At 64.3% G+C, this 23,307-nt stretch overlaps 1 protein-coding gene across 1 annotated transcript in view; it reads right to left on the bottom strand.

The window, feature by feature from the left end:
- Positions 1-1,233: 1,233 nt before the first annotated feature.
- Positions 1,234-23,307, bottom strand: part of LOC122101084 (dedicator of cytokinesis protein 2-like) — a 153,919-nt gene continuing 131,845 nt past the window's right edge. The window contains 16 exon segments of the mRNA XM_042671427.1: positions 1,234-1,752; positions 2,379-2,521; positions 4,643-4,763; positions 5,177-5,342; positions 5,775-5,902; positions 6,822-6,959; positions 8,822-8,905; positions 9,066-9,242; positions 9,654-9,740; positions 10,313-10,397; positions 13,129-13,210; positions 14,281-14,422; positions 15,344-15,448; positions 18,231-18,320; positions 20,586-20,705; positions 21,677-21,767. Coding sequence (XP_042527361.1) covers positions 1,690-1,752; positions 2,379-2,521; positions 4,643-4,763; positions 5,177-5,342; positions 5,775-5,902; positions 6,822-6,959; positions 8,822-8,905; positions 9,066-9,242; positions 9,654-9,740; positions 10,313-10,397; positions 13,129-13,210; positions 14,281-14,422; positions 15,344-15,448; positions 18,231-18,320; positions 20,586-20,705; positions 21,677-21,767 — 1,822 coding nt within the window. The 3' untranslated portion in view covers positions 1,234-1,689.

Below are 23,307 nucleotides of genomic sequence, written 5' to 3'. Positions count from 1 at the left end.
CGGTTCCGGTCAGGACCCGGCCCACGGGCACGGGGGGGGGGGAGGGGGCAGCCTCTGGTGCCGCGCCTCCTCGCACGGATCCCAGCTCCACTGTCGAGAGCTGCGACACCGCAGCTGGCCGGGGAAGGGGTGGGGGATGGGCTCGGTGTCCTCAGCCCCCTTGCTCAGCCGCAGGTGGCTCTCATGCGCACGGGCTCCCAGAAGCCTGGGGAGGCAGAAGTCGATTGGGATGGGCCTGAGGACGAGAGAGGCTAAGCTCTGTGTCTCCATCCCTGACATCACAGGGCCACCTGTGTTCTGCGGTAGTTCTCTTCTGGTATGGAGCCCACCCGGTCTCTGTCCGTCCCCAGGCATGAGCAAGGGCCACGACTTGGGATCTGTGGGGACACGGGGGTGGGAGGCACTCCGTCCTGAGGCCAGGCTGGTGGAGGCCGGCCTAGCAGAGGCTGGCATGGTAGAGGCTGGGCTGGCGGAGGCCGGGCTGGTGCCTGCCTGCCTGGCCAGGCCAAGGCGATCTGGGTGCTGGAATGCTGTTTTCAGCATCTCGCGCATCTGAGTCTGAAGAACCACAGAGCACCCGCGCCCTCTGGCGGCCATTTCTCTCTGTAGCAGCGGGAAGCGGAGGGTGAGCTGTGTGTGCAGCGTCAAGCGGCTGGGTTTGGGGCTGGAGAGAGGCGGGGCTGAGGGGTGGGCAGGCGTTGGAATCCCCCCGGTGTGTGGCCATGGGAGCGTGGGAACGTGGGAGGGCACGGAGGGGTCACCCCAGCCGGGCTCCTGTGGGGTCTGGACAGTTCCGTCCCGGAGCCTCTGCTTGCTGTCCTGGGACTGACCAGGAAGCAGCCTGGACTCGGTCACCATTCCTGCTCAGGGTCGGCCAACACCGGCCATCTCCAGGGGCCCCGGGGTCACCGCCTCCAGAGCTGACCCCTGGCGCGACTGGGTGGACTCCTAAGCTCACAGCTTTGTGGTGCTCGTCCCTGTTAGTTTGCTGCACGGATGTGACCACGGAGGGGATTCACTGGGCCCCTCCACGGAAGCACAGCCCTCCCCCCCAGCTCCTGCCTCGGCCTGTGGGTCTTTTGGGATGGTGCCAATGAGTCTGGTGGGTTTCCTGCTGGCCCCTGGCCCCAGGGTGCTTATCCCCGGTGGACCAGGCTGCCTTCCTCCCGCCCGGGCTTACGCAGCCATCCCGCCCCGTCCCACCCTGTCCAGCCCGCAGAGTTAAGTGCCAGGTTTATCTGAGGCATGGGATTATTTTATTGTAAGAAAGAGCAACACTCCTGAGACGGTCAAAGCAGCTGGGTAGTTGCGTTACGAGAGAAGTACACAACCCTTAACTGAAAGTATGAAAGAGTATTCTAGGATCTTTTGGCCCTTAGGTGCTGACCCTTGGAAAATGAAATAAAAACGCTCCTATGCCTAGGAAGTGGGGTTGAGGGGTGCGGGCATGCTGGCAGAGTGCGTGGGGGCATGCTGGAACATGCTGGGGCATGGTGGGGATCCAGGGCTTGGCCCCCCAGCCACAGAGTGACCCCACTCGCAGGAATGCTGGACTCGTGGCCGTCCAAGCCCTGGGGTCCGGCCCGCCTGTCTCTTCTGAGTGAGGGCCACTGAGGGGGTTACAGTTCTCATTCTTGGAGGCTTTGACATCCGCCTCTCTTCTGGAACCTTCTCTGAGCAGCGGGACGGTCACAGGTCTGTGGACAGGAAGTCCGGCAGCGGCTTGCCTTCTTCAGCCGACTTGCTGGCCAGCTTTGTGGGACAGAAAGCAGCCCTGCCAGGAACCAGCCCCGCGCTCCCCTCCCCGAGGCCCAGCCCGACCTCCTGTGACCCTGGCCCTGACAGGGCTGGTCCAGCCACACAGGCCCCTTGCTAGCTGTGAGGACCTGGGGCTCTGCGAAGGTCTAGAACCTTCCTCCAGCAGGGCAGATGCAAGGGGTGGGGGCAGGCTCAGTGCTCACAGTAAGCTTGGGAGTTTTCCAGAAGCACAGCTCTAATTAATACCATCCGCCATGGGCCTCTAGGCCGGCGCAGGAGAAGGAGCTCAGGACGGCATCCCGAACTAGCTTTGCGTTGAGGGCCTCTCGAACACACGTGTCCATTCTCCAGCCCCAGGGCAGAGCTGCGGGGGCTCAGCAGGAGCACGGGGGGGCGGGGCGAGGGGGGGGCGGGGGGAGGGGGGAGGGCGGGGGGGGCAGGGCCCGCACCTGTGGGGGCCCAGGGCCGCTGTCTACACCTGTACCCTGGAATTGCTGGCAGTGTCCTGACCACGCTTCCCTGGGAGGGGCCGGGTGTGCACACTTGTGCACGTGTGTGCACACCCACTGCTTTCTCTTGGGTGGCCACCCTCCCTCCCTCTCCCCCGACTTGGCCCTCACCATGGTTTTGAAGAACTGGTTCACTTTCTTCCTCTTCAGGGTCTTCTTGTCCCCGTCCGAGAGGTGCAGGAAGGCCTGGCTGAGGCGTGGGGATGTGCCGGCCTCATCCAGCCCCGCTGAGCTGGCCACGGAGAGCGTGAGGGCTGGAAGAGAACGGAGGCCCAGGCCCAGTGAGCAGCGGAGGAGGCCCAGGCCAGTGAGCAGCGGAGGAGGCCCAGGCCCAGTGAGCAGTGGAGGAGGCCCAGGCCCAGTGAGCAGCGGAGGAGGCCCAGGCCCGTGAGCAGTGGAGGAGGCCCTGCCCAGTGAGCAGCGGAGGAGGCCCAGGCCCGTGAGCAGCGGAGGAGGCCCAGGCCAGTGAGCCACGGAGGAGGCCCAGGCCCATGAGCAGCGGAGGAGGCCCAGGCCAGTGAGCAGCGGAGGAGGCCCAGGCCCGTGAGCAGCGGAGGAGGCCCAGGCCAGTGAGCAGCGGAGGAGGCCCAGGCCCGTGAGCAGCGGAGGAGTAGAGGGGGAGGGGAGTGGAGGGAGAGGGTAGTAGAGGGGAGGGAGTAGAAGGGGAGGGAGTAGTGGAGGAGGGAGGAGAGGGGGAGGGAGGAGAGGGGAGGAAGTAGAGGGGGAGGGGAGTGGAGGAGGGGAGTAGAGGGGGAGGGGAGTGGAGGGAGGGGAGTAGAGGGGGAGAGTAGAGGGGGGAGGGGAGTGGGAGGGAGTAGAGGGGGAGGGGAGTAGAGGGGGAGAGAGGGGAGGTAGAGGGGGGGGAGAGGGGAGGGGAGTGGAGGGAGTAGAGGGGGAGGGGAGTGGAGGGAGGGGAGTAGAGGGGGGAGGGAGTAGAGGGGGAGGGAGTAGAGGGGGAGGGAGTAGAGGGGGAGGGAGGGGAGTGAGGGGGAGAGAGGGGAGTAGAGGGGGAGGGAGGGGAGGAGAGGGGGGAGGGAGGGGAGGAGAGGGGGAGGGAGGGGAGGGGAGTGGAGGGAGGGGAGTGGAGGGAGGGTAGTAGAGGGAGTAGAGGGGAGAGGAGTGGAGGGGGAGGGGAGTAGAGGGAGGGGAGTGGAGGGAGTGGAGGGAGGGGAGTAGAGGGAGTAGAGGGGGAGAGGAGTGGAGGGGGAGGGGAGTAGAGGGAGGGGAGTGGAGGGGAGAGTAGAAGGGGAGAGTCGGAGGGGAGTTGGGTGAAGTGAATCAGGGTGGGGGGGAGTATAGGGAGGAGGGGAGAAGGAGGTAGAGAATGGGAGGGGAGGGGAAGGCTGAGAGGTGTAGGGGTGGGGGGATGTGGGGAGGGGAAGGCTGAGAGGTGTAGGGGTGGGGGATGTGGGGAGGGGGGGAGGGGAAGGCTGAGAGGTGTAGGGGTGGGGGATGAGGGGAGGGGGGAGGGGAAGGCTGAGAGGTGTAGGGGTGGGGGATGTGGGGAGGGGGAGGGGAAGGCTGAGAGGTGTAGGGGTGGGGGATGTGGGGAGGGGGGAGGGGAAGGCTGAGAGGTGTAGGGGTGGGGGAGAGGGGAGGGGGGAGGGGAAGGCTGAGAGGTGTAGGGGTGGGGGATGTGGGGAGGGGAAGGCTGAGAGGTGTAGGGGTGGGGGATGTGGGGAGGGGAAGGCTGAGAGGTGTAGGGGTGGGGGATGTGGGGAGGGGGGAGGGGACGGCTGAGAGGTGTAGGGGTGGGGGATGTGGGGAGGGGGGAGGGGAAGGCTGAGAGGTGTAGGGGTGGGGGATGTGGGGAGGGGGGAGGGGAAGGCTGAGAGGTGTAGGGGTGGGGGATGTGGGATGTGGGAGGGGGGAGGGGAAGGCTGAGAGGTGTAGGGGTGGGGGATGTGGGGAGGGGAAGGCTGAGAGGTGTAGGGGTGGGGATGTGGGATGTGGGGAGGGGGGGAGGGGAAGGCTGAGAGGTGTAGGGGTGGGGGATGTGGGGAGGGGAAGGCTGAGAGGTGTAGGGTGGGGGGATGTGGGGAGGGGGGGAGGGGAAGGCTGAGAGGTGTAGGGGTGGGGGATGTGGGGAGGGGGGAGGGGAAGGCTGAGAGGTGTCGGGTGGGGGGATGTGGGGAGGGGAGGGGAAGGCTGAGAGGTGTAGGGGTGGGGGGATGTGGGGCGGGGGGAGGGGAAGGCTGAGCGGTGTAGGGGTGGGGGATGTGGGGCGGGGGGAGGGGCAGGCTGAGCGGTGTAGGGGTGGGGGATGTGGGGCCGGGGGCGGGGACAGGCTGCGAGGTGTAGGGTGGGGGATGTGGGGATGTGGGGAGGGGAAGGGCATGAGCAGGTGTAGGGGCGGGGGATGTTGGGGGGCTCGCCTGGGATGGTGGGCAGGGACTGGCTGGCAAAGCTCATCTGGGAGAGGACGGAGGTGCGCGGGGGTGCGGCCGCGTGCTCCGACAGGTTGGTGTCGCTCATGAACTCGTGCTTCCTGGAGAGCTGTGGACGGGGCGTGGGCATGAGCAGCCTGCTCCCCCTCACCCCGGCCCCTCCTCCCCGGAGCCCCCCCTGGCCCCCCAGGCCGGCCACGGCTCTCCAGAGCCCTCTGGGCGCTCTTGGGGCTGGGTCACACATGTCACATAGAATTCATAAGACCAACCCCACCGTCCAGTGGTTATTAACTCACGAGACCCAGGAGGCCCACCCCACCCCACCCCTGCCCGGGCGCAGGGGCTAGGGAGGGCCGCGCGTGGGTGGTGGCCCCGCACTGGGGCAGGGGCTGCTCAGACCCCCACCGGGTGGACAGGCGCCTCCTGCGTGGCTGGCGCTCAGACGAGCCGCGGCCCACGGCTCAGCCACGTGTGAGAGCCGCGGCGGGCCTGGATGCACGGCCCAGGCCGGGCGGAGCTCACCCGCTTCAGCTCGGACTCGGCCGGCTTCTCGCCGGCGAGCACCACGCTGCTTCGCTTGGCTCTCTTCTTGGAGCGGCGCAGCTTGACCTCGGGGAGCGTGCTCCCGGGGGAGATGGGCTCCTCCTCGGCTCTCGGGGTCCTGGGGGGTCCGGCCTCCAGGTCGAAGCTGCTGCCGCGGTGGAAACCACGGTCAGGGCCATGGCCACCCTGCCTGAGCCATCCCCCAGGCCACGGAGGGTGGGGAGCCGCGGGCCTTGTTTGCGCGTGTTCTGAGGGCGGAGGGCCCTGGGCAGGCTGGGCTGACCCGCGCCCAGCACCGGCCACGGCACAGCTGAAAGGTGGGACCCGGCCTGTGCTGGAGTGGGATTGGGGGGTGGGGGAGGGCCTGGAAGGGATAGCACCTCTGCCAGACAGAACATTCTAGAAGGAGGTGTGCTCCTGAGCACTGCTCTCCCCAGACGGCTGGCCTGGGAGTCTCTGGGCCGCGGTGAGCCGGCGGGGGGTGGGGGGGGAGAGCAGCGGGGAGGGGTGGCGTGGGGGGGGTTGGAGGGGAGGGCAGCGGGGAGGGGTGGCGTGGGGGGGGCGGGGCCCGGCTGACCTCTCGGGGTTGGCCTTGCTGGGGGTGCCCGAGTCGGAGTTCATGGAAGCCAGCGAGATGACCGACATCTGCCTGTAGGAGCGCAGCATGGACCGCGGGCGGCCGGCCCTCCTGTCCTCGAAGTCTGGCTGCGGGAGGGAGGACGGAGGGGGGGGGGTGCTCACCTGAGCAGCACGTCCTGTGCTGAGAGGCAAGTAGATCTGAAGGCACCTCGCTGAGCAGAGAGGACCGCTGTGCCCCCCAGGTCCTATGCCCCGCCGTACCCTCCTCCTTCCCCCCCCACCCCCCCCACCCCCCCCACCCCCATCCTGGCACTGGTCCTGGGGTATGAACTCAGGTCCTGGGTGATGTCCCTGAGCTTCCGTGGTTAGTTGGAGACCAGAGTCTCACAGACTTTCCTGCCCAGGCTGGCTTTGAACCGTGGTCCTCGGATCTCAGCCTCCTGAGTAGCTGGGATGACAGGTGTGAGCCACCAGCGCTCAGCCATCCCCCGCCTTTCTCCAACCTACCTCTCCTCCCCTAGCTTTCTCTAACTCCCCCTCTTCCCCTCTCCCCTCTTTCTCCAACCTTCCTTCTCCTCTTCCTCTCCTCTTTCTCTCATGGCTCCTCCCCTTCTCCCCCATCTCTCTCCTCTCTCCCACTGCCTTGGGGTTTTTTTTTTGGCCAGTTCTGGGGCTTGAACTCAGGGCCTGGATGCTGTCCCTGAGCATCATTTGCTCAAGGCGAGCACTCTACCACTTGAGCCACGGCGCCACTTCTGGCTTTTTCTGAGTATGTGGTGCTGAGGAATTGAACCCAGGGCCTCATGCATGCGAGGCTGGCGCTCCACCACTGAGCCATGCTCCCAGCCCTGCCTTTGAACTCTGGCACACAGTAGGTGCTTTGTACGTATGCAGCCCCAGTGTGCCCATGTGACCCGCGTGGCTGTGCGGGGCCCTGGGGTCCAGACGGACAGGCGGTTCCCTGGGTTCTTCTACAGCTTCGCCCTGCCCACCGCCACAGGGACCCCCCTGCCGGCCCCCAGATCCCCCCCCCCCCAGTCCATACCATCTCCCGGACTCCGTACTCGCGCTCGACCTTCGCCCGGAGGCTCTGGAAGCAGGCCTCCATCCGCTCGTGGAAGGGCCGCAGGTTGTCTGACACCCGCTTCTCATGGATCTTGATTCCAGCCCCCAGGAAGGGGATCTGCAGAGAAGGGCGGGCGTGGGGATGGGGGCCGTCTCCTCCCCCTCCTCCCCCGTCCTCCCGGCCTCCTCCTGGCCCGTCCGCTGCTGAGACTCCTCCTCTGGGGAGCCGGGTGCACGGGGCCCCTGGCCGAGCCCGCTGGGCGTGGATGCCGAGGGGCTAACTACTCCAACACAGGGAAGACTTCCCCCTGGACTTGAGGTGCCCGGGGAAGCTGCAGGTTGGGGAAGCTGCAGGTTGGGGTCTGCCCCGGACGGGGACCCGATGCGGGACTGTGACCCCGCCTGCCCTTGCTGCTCGGGAAGAGGCCACCAGCTTGGGTCACCCCAGCCCTGCAGAGAAGCAGCAGCCAGGCTTCCCTTTGACCCTGGCTTTGACGAGGCTGCCCTGGAAGGTGCGGGGCTGGGCCTTTGTGCTGGTGCCCACCGGGAGGGCGAGGCCCAGCCACCTGCTTTGGGGACCCTGTGGCCTGTGGAGTGAGCTAAGCTATGCGGAAGGCAGCCACAAGGGGGCGTGTTGGGGGCTGCGCTCAGGCTCCCAGGACAGGCTTTGGGTCCAGGACTTGGTAGACCTTCCCCGGGAAGGGCAGCCCGGCCCTGGCCGTCCGGTGAGGCCCAGGCCCGCTCTCTGGGCGCAGGGGACAGCCAGTACAGCATGGAGGGGCCCGGGGGACAGGTCTGGGCAGCTGTGTGGGCTGAGGGGTTGCAAGGAGGTGGCCCCCCTTCCTGGGGTCCCCCAAAGCATCCAGGAAGGGAAGGCTCAGAGCTGGCCTTTCCCCCTTTGGGGGGACCTCTGGAGGGAGCCTTAGAGATCTGGGGTCTGGGGGAGCTACAGAGTTGAAGAACGAAAAGGAGCAAAGACCGCAGACGCAGGTGCACTGTGTCTGTGAGAGCCGGAGGCTCACTGTCCAAGCCCCGCATTCGCCCGCAGAGGCAGAGGAGGCAGGGACCCCAATCAGACCTCGAACTCATCTCTAGAGCTGCGCCCCATGCCTTCCGCTCCCGATCTCCCCAGAGTCACAAAACTCCCTGCCGCGAAAGCTTGCTTTGCCACACGGGTGGGCAGGCTGACCGGCGGAAGGGAGCGAGGAGGGCCGAGCACTGTCCCCGCTGGGCAGACGCAGGGGCTGCCCCCGCCGGCCTGGGGGCAACTGGCCCTCCGAAGCCCTCCTGGACAGAGCTAGCTGATTGGGGGTTTTGTCTGCAGAGAGGGGTGGGGAAGGGGAGGGAGAGGAGGAGGGAGAGGAGGAAGGAGAGCAGCGGATGAGGAGCGGGAGGCAGAGGTGAATAACGGAGGGAGGGTCTTTTAGCAAAGAGCTTCGGAGAGACCGAAGAACCCGTAGGAGGGAGGGTGGGGGAGAGGCGGCAGCGGACAGGGGTGCAGACCCTCGGCTGAGAGCCCACTCCACACACGCGGCCGTCTGAGATCTGCAGGAGCTGAGGTCCAGCCCGCTGTGAGCAGCAAACTGGGTCAGTGTGGGAGGGAGGCGCGGCTGGGGGCAGGGCCTGCGCTATTGTCTGCCTGGTGCGTGGGGGGGAGGGGAGGGCAGGGGTGGGTGTGGGGGGGTCATGTGGGGCCGTGTCAGGGCGGGGGGGGGGGCGCGGCTGGCTTTCTGGGAGTCCCTCTGTGAAAAGCCAGAGCCTCTTGAGTTTCCCATCAAAGCCGGCAACCTTAGCAACCCCCAGTCTGGCATCTGCCTGCAGATTAGGCCGCTGGGGGGGGGGTGGTGGCCGGGCGGGGTGGGAGGCAGGGGGAGAGGATGTGTGATGGGGGGAGGCACAGCAGCCAGGGGCAAGCTGGGGACCATGAGGCAGAGAGAGTGGGGGAGGGTGGCGTGGCGGTGGCGGCCGGGCCGGCCTCACCTGCCAGGCGATCAGATCCTTGAGCCGGTGCAGCTTGTCCTGGTCCTCGGGGTGCTCCCGGGAGTACTCCTCAGTGAAGAAGGCCTGGAGGAGGCACGGGAGGCAGGCTCTGTCTATGCCCCCTCCCCACCCCCCCGTGGCCCGAGGAGAAGGCTGGATTTGGGATCTGAGGGCCTGGGGCTCTGGAGGAGGTGATGTCAGCCCCCGGGAAGCCGCGTCCGCAGGAGGACAGGGAGGGCCTCACCTTCTCGTACTTGGCAAAGCCGCCCATGACGGCCGGGTCCACGATGCCGTTGAGCAGCATGGACAGTGGGTTGATGGGCAGGCCGGGGTCGCTCTGGTACTGGTTGACCATCATCAGGATCTTCTCGTTGGCCGCGGACATGGTTTCGATGGCGTTCTCCAGGGGGCTGATGGTGCTCTGCAGGAAAGACGCACACTGGCCTCAGTGGATGCTTAGAAACAGAGACAGCTGCCGGGCGGCGCAGCCCACACCCATCACAGGCTACTCAGGAGATCGGAGGATCCCAGTTCAAAACCAGCCTGGGGCAGGAAAGGCCAGAGACTCTATCTCCAGCAAAACACCAAAAGTTGGAAGTGGAGCCGCAGGTGGTTCAAGCGGTAGAGCGCTAGCCTTGAGCAACACAGCTCAGCCACAGTGGCCGGCCCCGAGCGGGGGCCTCCGCCAGCCTCAGAGGTTGGCAAGCGGTGCCCTCAAAGCCAGCCTCTGCGGGGCCCCAAAGCCAGGGAGGAAAGAGGCACCCACACTGCCCGCTTTCTAGTCTAGGCCTCCTCCCGGGGGACGGGGTTCCCCACGGATGCCCACACTTACCTGGGAGATGTGGACCACCTCGAACCAGCGCAGGATGCCGGGCAGCTTGTACGCGGTCAGGAATGACGTCCTCTCGATCCACATGGACTGGGGGCCGGCCGGGCGCAGGGCGGGACATGGAGGCTCTTAGGACGCTGGGTCTCAGAGGCCCGGGCCCCAGGGCCGCCCACCGCCCGCGGGACGGGAATACTACAGCTCCAGCGGGCAGTGCGGCCCTGCCCGACCCCACAGTGGAGAGAGGCCACTCGAACCTTCTGGGGGCTGTGGTGCACCCCATGTCCTCAGAAGGGCAGTGACCCAAAATTACCGGGTTGGTCTAGGCTGGGGATCACGGGCACGCCCGGGCCCAGGGTCTCAGGGGGGAGGCGGGGGGGGTGGGGGGGACCGTGAGCTTGAGGTTAGCACAGGGAGACTCAGGGAGGAGGACCAAGCGGCTCCAGGGCCAGCACTCGCACCCAGCATGCCCTGGGCACTGTCCCCCAAACACCAAATACGTAAGAAGTAAGTCCAGCCACTCGGGATCCTGGTGGCAACACGAAACAAGCCGCCCGGGCCGAGAGCCACTCAAAGGAAAAGAAACGAGCAGCCAACGTGGCCCTCTCCATGGACGCCGGCCTTGAGTCCTCAGAAATCCCCACCCCCCGGGCGGAGACACTCACAGCGAACTCGTTGTCGGGGTCCACCGCACCCCTGCGCACCGGCCGGGAATAGTGGAACCGTTGCACGTAGTTGGACTTGTAAAAGCTAGAAGGAGGCGGCGGCTGGTCAGGAGAGGTCAGTTCCGGCTGCTGCCCCCTGCTGACCCTGAGCACTACACTGCACAACCCATGTGGAGGGCCTCAGCCTGCCCTCCAGGGCAGCAGCTCCAACTAGAGCCGCTGAACCACACCACGCAGTGCCCAGGACTGACAGCCATGCTACCACCACCCACCCAAGACTGACAGCCACCTACACACCACCCACCCAGGACTGACAGCCATGCTACCACCACCCACCCGAGACTGACAGCCATGCTACCACCACCCACCCGAGACTGACAGCCACCTGCACACCACCCACCCAAGACTGACAGCCATGCTACCACCACCCACCCAAGACTGACAGCCATGCTACCACCACCTACCCAAGACTGACAGCCACCTACCCACCACCCACCCAAGACTGACAGCCACCTACACACCAACCCACCCAAGACTGACAGCCATGCTACCACCACCCACCCAAGACTGACAGCCATGCTACCACCACCCACCCGAGACTGACAGCCACCTACACACCACCCACCCAGAACTGACAGCCACCTACCCACCACCCACCCAGGACTGACAGCCATGCTACCCACCACCCACCCAAGACTGACAGCCACCTGCACACCACCCACCCAAGACTGACAGCCACCTGCACACCACCCACCCAAGACTGAAAGCCACTTACACACCACCCACCCAAGACTGACAGCCATACTACACACCACCCACCCAGGACTGACAGCCATGCTAGCACCACCCACCCAAGACTGACAGCCATGCTACCCACCACCCACCCAAGACTGACAGCCACCTGCACACCACCCACCCAAGACTGACAGCCACCTGCACACCACCCACCCAAGACTGACAGCCATGCTACCACCACCCACCCAAGACTGACAGCCATGCTACCCACCACCCACCCAAGACTGACAGCCACCTACACACCAACCCACCCAAGACTGACAGCCATGCTACCACCACCCACCCAAGACTGACAGCCATGCTACCACCACCCACCCGAGACTGACAGCCACCTACACACCACCCACCCAGAACTGACAGCCACCTACCCACCACCCACCCAGGACTGACAGCCATGCTACCCACCACCCACCCAAGACTGACAGCCACCTGCACACCAACCCACCCAAGACTGACAGCCACCTGCACACCACCCACCCAAGACTGAAAGCCACTTACACACCACCCACCCAAGACTGACAGCCATACTACACACCACCCACCCAGGACTGACAGCCATGCTAGCACCACCCACCCAAGACTGACAGCCATGCTACCCACCACCCACCCAAGACTGACAGCCACCTGCACACCACCCACCCAAGACTGACAGCCACCTGCACACCACCCACCCAAGACTGACAGCCATGCTACCACCACCCACCCAAGACTGACAGCCATGCTACCCACCACCCACCCAAGACTGACAGCCATGCTACCACTACCCACCCAAGACTGACAGCTACCTACACACCATCCACCCAAGACTGACAGCCACCTGCACACCACCCACCCAAGACTGACAGCCACCTGCACACCACCCACCCAAGACTGACAGCCATGCTACCACCACCCACCCAAGACTGACAGCCACCTGCATACCACCCACCCAAGACTGACAACCACCTGCACACCACCCACCCAAGACTGACAGCCACCTACCCACCACCCACCCAAGACTGACAGCCATGCTACCACCACCCACCCAAGACTGACAGCCACCTGCACACCACCCACCCAAGACTGACAGCCACCTGCACACCACCCACCCAAGACTGACAGCCACCTGCACACCACCCACCCAGGACTGACAGCCATGCTACCACCACCCACCCAAGACTGACAGCCACCTACACACCACCCACCCAGGACTGACAGCCACCTACCCACCACCCACCCAGGACTGACAGCCATGCTACCACCACCCACCCGAGACTGACAGCCACCTGCACACCACCCACCCAAGACTGACAGCCATGCTACCACCACCCACCCAAGACTGACAGCCACCTGCACACCACCCACCCAAGACTGACAGCCACCTGCACACCACCCACCCAAGACTGACAGCCACCTACACACCACCCACCCAAGACTGACAGCCATGCTACCACCACCCACCCAAGACTGACAGCCACCTACCCACCACCCACCCAAGACTGACAGCCACCTGCACACCACCCACCCAGGACTGACAGCCACCTACACACCACCCACCCAAGACTGACAGCCATGCTACCACCACCCACCCAAGACTGACAGCCACCTACCCACCATCCACCCAGGACTGACAGCCACCTACACACCACCCACCCAGGACTGACAGCCACGGTAAATACACCTGCTAGGCAACCCCAGGCAACCTTGCTCCTCCCCTACTTGTCACCTCCCTGCTGGTCCCCTGCCAGCTCCCATCTCTCCTGAGGTTCTCTGGGGATATTGTGGGGCCACGGTGAACAACGTTCACCCACCCAGTCTAGTGAACCCCAGCCCTCCCTCCCCCCATCTCTGGCTTTGTCCAGGCTAACTGCAGGTGACTGACCTTCCAGGAGGTGACAGGGAGCACATGGGCTGACCCCAGGAGCCCGCCCCGCCCTCTCCCTTCTCCCGGGCGGGCTGCGCCACGGGGGGCGCTGGGCCCCAGCGTGACCCCAGGAGCCCACCCCGCCCTCTCCCTTCTCCCCGGCGGCTGCGGGTCTTACTTGATGATCTGGTCAGGCACAGGCTTGTTCTTGAACCGGGGGTGCTCATCCAGGACAGGCTGGACCGTGAAGCACTGGATGTCTGCAGTCTGGAGTTAAGGACTCAGGTGCACAGCAGACCGGCCGTGGGACGCCCCAGGGACCAGCTTCACCCCGACTGCGCTGCTCTCCCCCTCCCTCCCGACCTTCTCCGCGGCCCACACCCATCTCACGGCCTGGCCCTCAGCCCCGGAGGAGGCTGCACAGCTCAGTGGCCCGTTCCCGCTCCTCTTCACCTGCTCGCTGGCCTCGGGCTCCTAAACACGCAGTGAAGCCCAGGGACGCAGGCTCGCTCCCCTGCCCAAGCCAAAGGCCACGCGGCTGCCCGGGCCTGGACGTCCGCCACCGTGCAGGCCTCAGCGCGGCCTGGCCCAGGCTCTCCCCAGAGCTCTGCACACGGCCACGGAAGGGCGGCGGGGAAAGGTTACGCGTGAATATTTATCACCCAGGAGGAAAATGTGTGGATGGAGGCTCAGCAGACCGAGCCGACAGCTGTGCGCCTGCCAACCCCATTTTCAAGGCTGTGACTTCAGCCAGCTGCAGGTGGGGGTGGTGCCGGGGAGGAGGGGGAGGGGGGGTGGGGAGGATGGAGCGGAGGCCGGGTAACGCGTGCCGCCGCCTGGCTCCCACACATCAGCCCCTCGCACGGGGGAGGGAGGTGGCGGGGAGGGGGTGGTAATCCCACCCTGACCCAGCGCAGGTGCCCCCCCCCCGCTGTCTCTCTCTCCCTCTCCCCCTCCTCTCCTCTCTCCTCTCTCCTCGCTCGCTGTCTCTCCCGTGGGCTCTGGGCCGGGCACTGTGGACTCGGGTGGGCACCAGGCGGAGCCAATGTCCTCCCTCCAAGCCACAAATCGCCCAGAGCGTGGCGGACGGAGGGCAAGTCTCCCAACCACACCAACGGGGCGCGAGGTCACAGGCTCCCAATGTCCAGCAAAGGCCACGTTCCGTAAGGTGACCCAGGAGAGGGTCTGCCCGCGTGAGGGCGGGGAGCTGGGGAACCTCACTGTCCCCAAATGCCCACAGTCACGTGCGCTTGGCGGGGCGGGGTGGGGCGGGATCCCGGACGCCCAAGTGTCCCCCCGCCCCCCGCTTCCCACGGCCGCTATGGGATACACTGGCCGGGCGCGGCCCGCACCTCCTCCCCGGGGGCGGAGGTGGTGGTCAGGCTCTCGGCGTTGGGGAACTGGCTCAGGAGCTGCGCCTGGAAGTCCTCCCTCCGCTCATACTCCTTCCCCCGGTAGATGAACACCTTGTTCTGCGGGATGGGGGGGGGGCGTCAGAGCCGGCGAGCTGTGTGGGACCCCCGGGCGCCGAGGCCCCGCCGCCCCTCCCCTCGGCGGCCCCGCGAGCTCACTGTGGCTCTGCTGATGCAGGCCGGGGGCGGCTGGCAGGGCAGACGGGGCCTGCTGAGAACGTCCATCCTCATGTCACCTACCTGCAGCTTCCGATCGATCGCGCGTGTCTGTCTGGGCCCCCGCGACCCGCCCTGGCGTCCTCCGCCCCGGCTCCCCCTGAGCCCACAGGGACACACTTCTTCCCTTCCTCGGCCGTGGCCGCCTCTTCCAGACCCGTGGTCCGCCCCTTTCAGGGGTTTGAACTCCGGGCCTCACTCACAGAACAAGAACTCTATCACGGGGCCAGGCCACAGGGCCCCGTGCGTTGGCTCCGTTTTCAGGTAAAGCCCTACGTGTTTGTTTGGTCCTCCTGCCTCTACTTCCCAAGCAGCTGGGATTACAGGACGGTGCCACACAGCCCTGTCCCCAGGAGCCCTTTGAAGCTTGTATTCCCGGGGCTCGCTCCAGAGCTCTGGAAATGGCGTCTAGGGGAGTTCACCACAAGCTGCCCGCCGCCTGGGGGGTCACCCCCTCCCCGCTCCCCACCTGCTGCCTGTGGCCCGCCACAACTTCCGCAGTGTGGGAGCAGAGTGACCCGAGCTCAGGACCAGGCCTCTGTTTCTTTTCTATCTCCTGACCCCAGAACGGAGCCAGACGGGCTTTCCGCTCCGCAGAGAAACCCGGCTGAGGCTGGGGATGCGGGACTGGCTATGGGGGTCTGGTGGGGACGGTGGGGCGGCAGCGCCGTCTGCGGAGCCCCGGCGTCTGCACACGCAGCAGGCCCTCAGTGCACAGGGGAGGTGTAGAGAGGCTGGGGCTGAGCCCAGTCGCCCCAGACTCACCCGCAGGAAGGAGGGGAACCCCTGGCCGTAGTACCCGACGGCAAAGTAGTCTGGCCGGGGCCTCAGGACCCTCATGATGTTCTCATACAGCTTTGCCTGCTGGATCTGGAAGGAAAGCAGCACAGCGCCATGTGGTGCCGGTCCGGGCCCGGCCGGCTGCGGCGGTGGCACCACGTGCTCGGTGCGCATCGCTGTGCGCCTGTCCTGTGTCCTCCCCCCCCCCCCGTAACAGCCCGTGTGAAGCGCAGGGATGCTGTGACTCCCCCCACCCCGCAGTCCCCAGCCTGCCTCTCTGCAGGGGGGCACCGTGGCCCGGGCAACGGCATCGGTGCAGCCCCACAGTGCCCCGCCAGCACCCGGGCGCCCCTCGTGGGGCCCACGGCTGGAGACGCCTCCCTGTGTGCACACCTTGCGACTATTCCAGCACACACATGAAGAGACACGGCCCACAGGACTATGGAGCCCCACGTGGAGCTAGACGGGTGCCAGGAGAGGTGGCATCTGCCTCTGTGTGTGTGTTCCGGGTGTACACATGTGTGGAAGGTGTGTGCCCACGTGTGGAAGGCACGCACACCTCCATGCCTGAGAACATCTATGCAGTGATGTGTGGGACAATGCTAAGTGTCTTTATGATGCACACGTGTGAGCACATGCGTGTGCATACAGACAGGTACACTCGTGTGCATTTGCATCACATCCGGACACACAACAGAAACGGCCAACAGCTCAGATGATTTTCAAAAGACCTTCACACCCACCCCAAGAGGAAAAGCTAGCATCTGACCCTCATCCTGTAGTCTTCTGGAAAAATCTGGGCCAGCCTCCCTTGGTGGGCTGAGCAGTCCTGGAGGTCTGCACTCACTAGCACACACATTGTAGGGTGCACATGTATCAGGGTGTGTGTAGAGGTGCATGCATGCAGGGACACATACATGTACAGGCATGTACATGCAGGGTGCATGTGTAGAGGTGTGCATGTGTAGGGGTGTGTGAATGCAGGGACACGTGTATGGGCGTGTACATGCAGGGTGCATGTGTAGAGGTGTCCATGTATAGGGGTACATGCATTCAGGGACACATACGTGTATGGATTTGTACATGCAGGGTATGTATAGAGGTGTGCATGTGTAGGGGTGCGTGCATGCAGGGACACATACGTGTACAGGTGCGTGCATGCAGGGTGCATGTGTAGAAGTGTGCATGTTCATGCAGGGACACATGTGTACGGGTGTGTACATGCAGGGTGCATGTGTAGAGGTGTGTGTGTAGGGGTGCATGCATGCAGAGACACATACGTATATGGGTGTGAACACGCAGGGTGCATGTGTAGAGGTGTGCATGCAGGGACACATACGTGTACAGGTGTGTACATGCAGGGTGCCTGTGTAGAGGTGTGCATGTGCATTCAGGGACACATGTGTACGGGTGTGTACATGCAGGGTGTGTGTGTAGAGGTGTGCATGTGTAGGGGTATGTGCATGCAGGGACATGTGTATGGGTGTGCACATGCAGGGTGTGTGTAGAGGTGTGCATGTGCATGTAGAGACACGTACATGTACGGGTGTGTACATGCAGGGTGCGTGTGTAGAGGTGTGCATGTGCATACAGGGACACATACATGTATGGGTGTTTACATGTAGGGTGCGTGTGTAGAGGTGTGCACGTGTAGGGGTGTGTGCATGCAGGGACATGTGTATGGGTGCATACATGCAGAGTGCATGTGTAGAGGTGTGCACGTGCATACAGGGACATACGTGTATGGGTATGTACATGCAGGGTGCATGTGTAGAGGTGTGCATGTGCATGCAGGGACACATACATGTACGGGTGTGTACATGCAGGGTGCGTGTGTAGAGGTGTGCATGTGCATGCAGGGACACATACATGTATGGGTGTGTACATGCAGGGTGCGTGTGTAGAGGTGTGCACATGTAGGGGTGTGTGCATGCAGGGACATGTGTACAGGTGTGTACATGCAGGGTGCATGTGTAGAGGTGTGCACGTGCATACAGGGACACATACGTGTACGGGTGTGTACATGCAGGGTGCGTGTGTAGAGGTGTGCACGTGTAGGGGTGTGTGCATGCAGGGACATGTGTACAGGTGTGTGTGTACATGCAGGGTGCATGTGTAGAGGTGTGCACGTGCATGCAGGGACACATACGTGTACGGGTGTGTACATGCAGAGTGTGTGTGTAGAGGTGTGTATGTGCATGCAGGGACACATACGTGTATGGGTGTGTACGTGCAGGGTGCGTGTGTAGAGGTGTGCACGTGTAGGGGTGTGTGCATGCAGGGACATGTGTACAGGTGTGTACATGCAGGGTGCATGTGTAGAGGTGTGCATGTGCATTCAGGGACACATGTGTACGGGTGTGTACATGCAGGGTGCGTGTGTAGAGGTGCACACGTGCATACAGGGACACATACGTGTACGGGTGTGTACATGCAGGGTGCGTGTGTAGAGGTGTGCATGTGCATGCAGGGACACATACGTGTACGGGTGTGTACATGCAGGGTGCGTGTGTAGAGGTGTGCACATGCATGCAGGGGAGCGTGGAAGGCAGGTTCTGCAGGTCTCCACCACGTCCTGACTTCTGTAGTCCAAGCCAGTGGGGCTCCCTCCCCTGCTCCCCGGCCCCCAAATCCACAATGGGACCCCCAATGGAGAACATTTTCATGTGATTTTTCTACTCGTCAACAAGCCCGGATCTGTGTTTTTGCTCCGTTGGCTGCTGATGTGTGGAACTTTAATTGTGAGTAGGCAGTGTTCAATGTGTGTACAGCAGCAGGGCCGCGGGTGCCCTCCACCCCCCACCCCCGCTCCAGCCAGCCCCCCCTCCCCTCCCCCGTCTTCCCACACCCCCCCGCCCCCCCCCAGCCTCACCAGGTTGCGGCTGAGCAGCTCGTAGTCGAAGAGCTCGGTCTCGTACTGCTCTGCCAGCTCCTTGCACAAGCTGATGGCCTCCTCCCACATCTGTGGCAGACACACAGCAGAGTCAGGAGAGGTCAGGGTGCCCGGCCCCCAGAGGCCCGGAGCCCAGCCTGGCCCCCGGAGCCGGGCTCCGCAGGGAGGGTGTCGATGGCCTTTCCTGGCCTCAGCCCGCTTCCGCGGCAAGGCTGGGCGGGCTCCGTGCGTGCTGCCTGCCATGCTCTCGGAACTCACAATCCGCCTGTCTCAGGAAGCGAGAGATGGAGGTTCGGAGAGCCAGGAAACCGCCCAGGGCACCGCCAAGCTGAGCAGGCTGGCATGCGGCCCCAGGGCCGAGACCCCACCCCTACCTAGGGACCAGCGCAGGAACTCAGCCCCCTGCCCCTCAGATCCCAGCATGCAGTGGGGTGGGGTGCAGGGCCCCACTTTCTGAAGAAGTGAGCCAGCGGCCAGAGGAAGCTGGCACAGTGCTGGTCTCCTGGAGGCCCGGGTCTGGATCTCCCCCTCTGCCAGTCCCAGCCCTGCTGAACGGGGTGACGGGTCTGGAGCCAGGAGGAGGCCCCTGGAGGTGGAGTGAGGATGGGGGTGGTGCTAACACCTCTGTTTTTGTGTGCTGGGGCTGGATGCTGTCCCTGGGCTTTTGTTTTTTACCCAAGACCAGTGCTCTCTCACTTGAGCCACAGGTCCACTTCTGCTTTTTGCTGATTCGTTAGAGATAAGAGTCTTGCAGACTTTTGCCAAGCCCCCCTCAGTGGAGGAGCCCCGGGGGGGGGGCGGCTGGCGGTGACCAGGAGGCCTGTGCGCTGGGTGACAATTGTGCCCGCTGTGCCCAGCCATAAAAATAAACGGAGCCGGGCGCAGAGCGGAAGGACGGGGCTGTAAACCACGGACGGCGTAGCGAGCGGAAGGGAAACGCTGTATGTGCAGAAGAGCTGAACGTGCAGCCCTCCGTGGGTGCGCTGGGGGCCGTGTGGGGTCTCTGGGCCTCCCCAGCTGCCCTGGGACAGGATGAGGAGAAGCAGGCCTGACCCCAGGCCCAGGTCGGGTCACTGAGTGCCGGGCAGGGGCAGTGGGCGGGCACTCGCTCCCTGGTCCTCCCGGTCCGGTGGTGTTCTGGGCCTCTGGGATTCACTGAGGAGCAGCTTCTGGGCCCTGGGTATACGGCACAGGGCACCGCATGCATGCCACGGTGAGGCAGAGAGAAAGGCGGACCGGACACGCCGCGGAGCCCCAGGGGCCGGGAGTGTGGGGCCGGAGGTGGGACTGGTGAGCGCCGGGCATCCGTCCACACACGGTGGCTGCCACCCCAGGACCAGGGCAGAAATCACCCTCGGAGCCTCGTCCAGCCTCTCCTCCTTCCAGGGGAAGGAAAGCTAGAGCAGGCTAAGGAGTTGGAGCTTCTGTCTAGAAGCTTCCAACACTGTGGCTTTCAGGGTGAGCCATCTCCACCTATGGCCTGCTCTGGGGACAGACGCCCCGCCTCCCGACCCCAAGTCCTTCCTGTGCCATTTTCCTAGGAGACAGGTTGCCCCGGGGTGGGGCTCCAGCCTCCACGCCTGCGAAGCGCCTGGAGCCCAGTCCGGGCAGAGCGCTGCGTGGCCCGCTGGCTGAGGACAAAGCCCACCTGGTCCCCAAGGACGGGCCGGTGCGCCGACAGCAACACACACACGGCGAGCTCGGCTCTGCTGCCTGCGGCCGGAGGCCCAGGGACAGGCGTCTGCCCTGGAGGGCTGATCCTCATAAATGACACCCACGGCCTCCCCGGGGGCCCGGAATTTACCAGCCCTGCGCAGACATGACCTGAGGGCGGGGGTCAGGCGGGGACAGACAGTGGACTGCAGGACAGGACGCAGGGGCCCAGGGGCTCAGGGCTGCCCCGATCCACTGGGAGGGATGGGGCCGGCGGGGTGGAGATGGGGGGCAGCGGAGAGCGCCCTGAGGCAGCGGGGAGCCACGGCCAGGCGTCCCGCACCCCAGGCCCAGGCTCCCAGCTCACTGAGACGTCCCCCCTCATTCCCACACTGGGAAGAAGATGGGCCATGCAGGGGCCGAGGCCGAGGGGTAGAGAAGAGAGGCGCGGGGCCAGGCCCGGCGGAAGCCGCTGTGGGACAGGTGGTCCTGCCCGCAGGACGTGGGTGAGGCGGCCGCTGCTCTGCCCAGTCTCTCAGCCAAATCCACCCGAGGACCCCTGTGATCCGGAGACTAACGCTGGTGCCACGTCCCTCCCCTCGGCCCACTCGCTGACGGCACCCATGCGGGGTCGGTCCCAGCCGCTGGACGTTCGGGACGTGGCGTGGGGACGCGGCTCACCTTTCCTTTGTCGAAGTAGCCGATGATGGTCTCGTAGAGCGCCTCCTTCAGCTGCCGGTGAGTCTGCGGGGACTGCCGGCCCGTCTGCACCACCTGCGACGTGCACGGCTCATCCGACCACTGCGGGCAGGGCACAGGGGGCGCGGGGTCACGCGGTGCCACGTGGACGGCACACAGGGGGCGCGGGTCACGCGGTGCCACGTGGACGGCACACAGGGGGCGCGGGTCACGCGGTGCCACGTGGACGGCACACGGGACAGGGGCGCGGGGTCACACAGTGCCACGTGGACGGCACACGGGACGGTGCGCGGGGTCACGCGGTGCCACGTGGACGGCACACGGGACAGGGGGCGTGGGTCACGCGGTGCCACGTGGACGGCACACGGGACAGGGGGCGCGGGTCACGCGGTGCCACGTGGACGGCACACGGGACGGGGCGCGGGGTCACGCGGTGCCACGTGGACGGCACACGGGACAGGGGGCGCGGGGTCACGCGGTGCCACGTGGACGGCACACGGGACGGCGCGCAGGGTCACGCGGTGCCACGTGGACGGCACACGGGACAGGGGGCGCGGGGGTCATGCACGTCCTCCCAGGAGGTCCGCGCGGGGCCCGAGGACCCCGGTGTCTGGCGTGGGCCTGCAGCTGCGTCTCTGGTAACTGAGTGGAGTGGACGTGAGACCCGAGGACCACCGTGACGAGCACCCTGACCAGAGTCCCGCACGGACACCCGGCGCTTCCAGCCAGGCCACGTGACCCCGCGGCTCGCGCTGCGCGGTCTGTGGGCATCTCATCCAGCCCCGGGAGACCCGGCCCCAGCTGTTCAAAGGGGACCACGTGGACTTGGTCCACAGCGTGTCTTCCCTGGGAAGGAGAGCAGCTCGGCGGGCCGCTCCGTGGCCAGGCTGGGCTTGGTGGCCACTCACAGCTGGGCGGCGCGAAGCCCTGGGGGCTTCCGTGGCTGAACGTAAACCCCTCAGAACCTCGGCCGGGCGAAGCATGCCGGCTTCCAAGCTTGGGGGCCGGGCCGAGCGAGGAGCGGGGGGAGGGGGGCCCACACCTCCCCCAGCCCGTTCCGAGGCTAGCGGCACCTTGAGCAGCCAGGTGTGCAGGAGCAGCGTGTAGGCCGCCTCTGTGTAGTTGTCGCAGTCCAGGTGGAGGTCTCGGAGCTTGTACAGGTACCTGGGGGGGACAGGGGCGGGCGACCGGGTACCGTGACCGGAGGCGACTGGCGGGGGCGGGAAGGAGCCAGACGCACAACCACACCCTCCCTGATCCACCCAGACAGCAGCAGCCCGCAGGGTGGCAGCGCCAGCTCTGATCTGAGCTCCCGTGGGCCCCTTGCTGGCCCCGGTCCAAAGCTAAGCAGCTGATTTTGAACCGTGATGGTTGAGTCTTTGGGGTTCCTGTTTCCAGAGGAGACCCAGAGAAGTTAGGGACACAGTCCTGGCACTAATTAGATGAATGGATAGATAGATACATACATACATGTATACATACATATATAGATGGATGGATAAATGGATGGATGGATATAGATGGATGGATGGATGGATGGATGGATGGATGGATAGATAGATGGAAGGATGGATAGATGATGGATGGATAGATGGATGAATGGATGGATGGATGGATGGAAAGATGGATAGATGAATGGATGGATGATGGAAGGATGGATAGATGGATGGATGGATGGATAGATGGAAGAATGGATAGACAGATGGATATACAGATGGATGGATATAGATGGGTGGATGGATAGATGGATGGATGGATGATAAATAGATGGATGGACGGATGGATAGATGGATGGATAGATGGATGGATGGATGAATGGATAGATAGATGGAAGGATGCATAGACAGATAGATGGATGGATGGATGAATGGATAGATGGAAGGATGGAGAGATAGACGGATGGATGGATGGATAGATGGAAGAATGGATAGACGGATGGATGGATGGATGGATGGATGGATATAGATGGATGGATAGATGGATGGATGGATGGATAGATATATAGATGGACAGATGGATAGATGGATTGATGGCGACACTAATAAAAACCTTCACAGGAAAAAGTATGAGATTCTGAAACAAAGTTGGCCAAGGATATCTTTGCTCCAGATTGAGGCCTCCCCAGAGTCTTTGCTAATTAATTCCAGCATCTTCCCTGTGCCCGTAGGAGGCAAATGCCACGAAACTCACTGCTCTTCCCTCCAGATCAGACACTAGCCAACGGCCGTGGCCCGTGCCCGGACAAAGCAGGGCATCACCTGAGCCACGGGGCTGGATAAAATGAGCCATGTGCAAAATGTGGGGTGCTGCTGGGGGCTGGGGGTAAGGGAGAGGGCGGGGTGACTGTGGATGTGGGAGAAGAGTAACAAAACGTTTCAGAGAGAAGGGGAGATAAAAAGTTAACAGTCTGCAAATTTGGGTGAAGGGCGTTGCGTGCGGTACGGGAACATGGTAAGGAGGCCCCGTGAGATCAGCACTCACAGAAGACAAATACAGAGGCGTGCAAGGCACCCACGGGAGGGAGTTCCAGGGGGCACGGGCAAGACAGGACAGCAGGCGGCCCAGAGGACTCGGTGGTCAGCTAGAGGACTCGGTGGTCAGCTAGAGGACTCATGGTCAGCTAGAGGACTCATGGTCAGCTAGAGGACTCGGTGGTCAGCTAGAGGACTCATGGTCAGCTAGAGGACTCATGGTCAGCTAGAGG

Source organism: Dipodomys spectabilis, unplaced genomic scaffold (assembly GCF_019054845.1).
Source record: "Dipodomys spectabilis isolate Male_0828 unplaced genomic scaffold, ASM1905484v1 ptg000624l, whole genome shotgun sequence".
Lineage (NCBI taxonomy): Eukaryota > Metazoa > Chordata > Mammalia > Rodentia > Heteromyidae > Dipodomys > Dipodomys spectabilis.
This window is presented reverse-complemented; position numbering and strand designations above follow the sequence as displayed.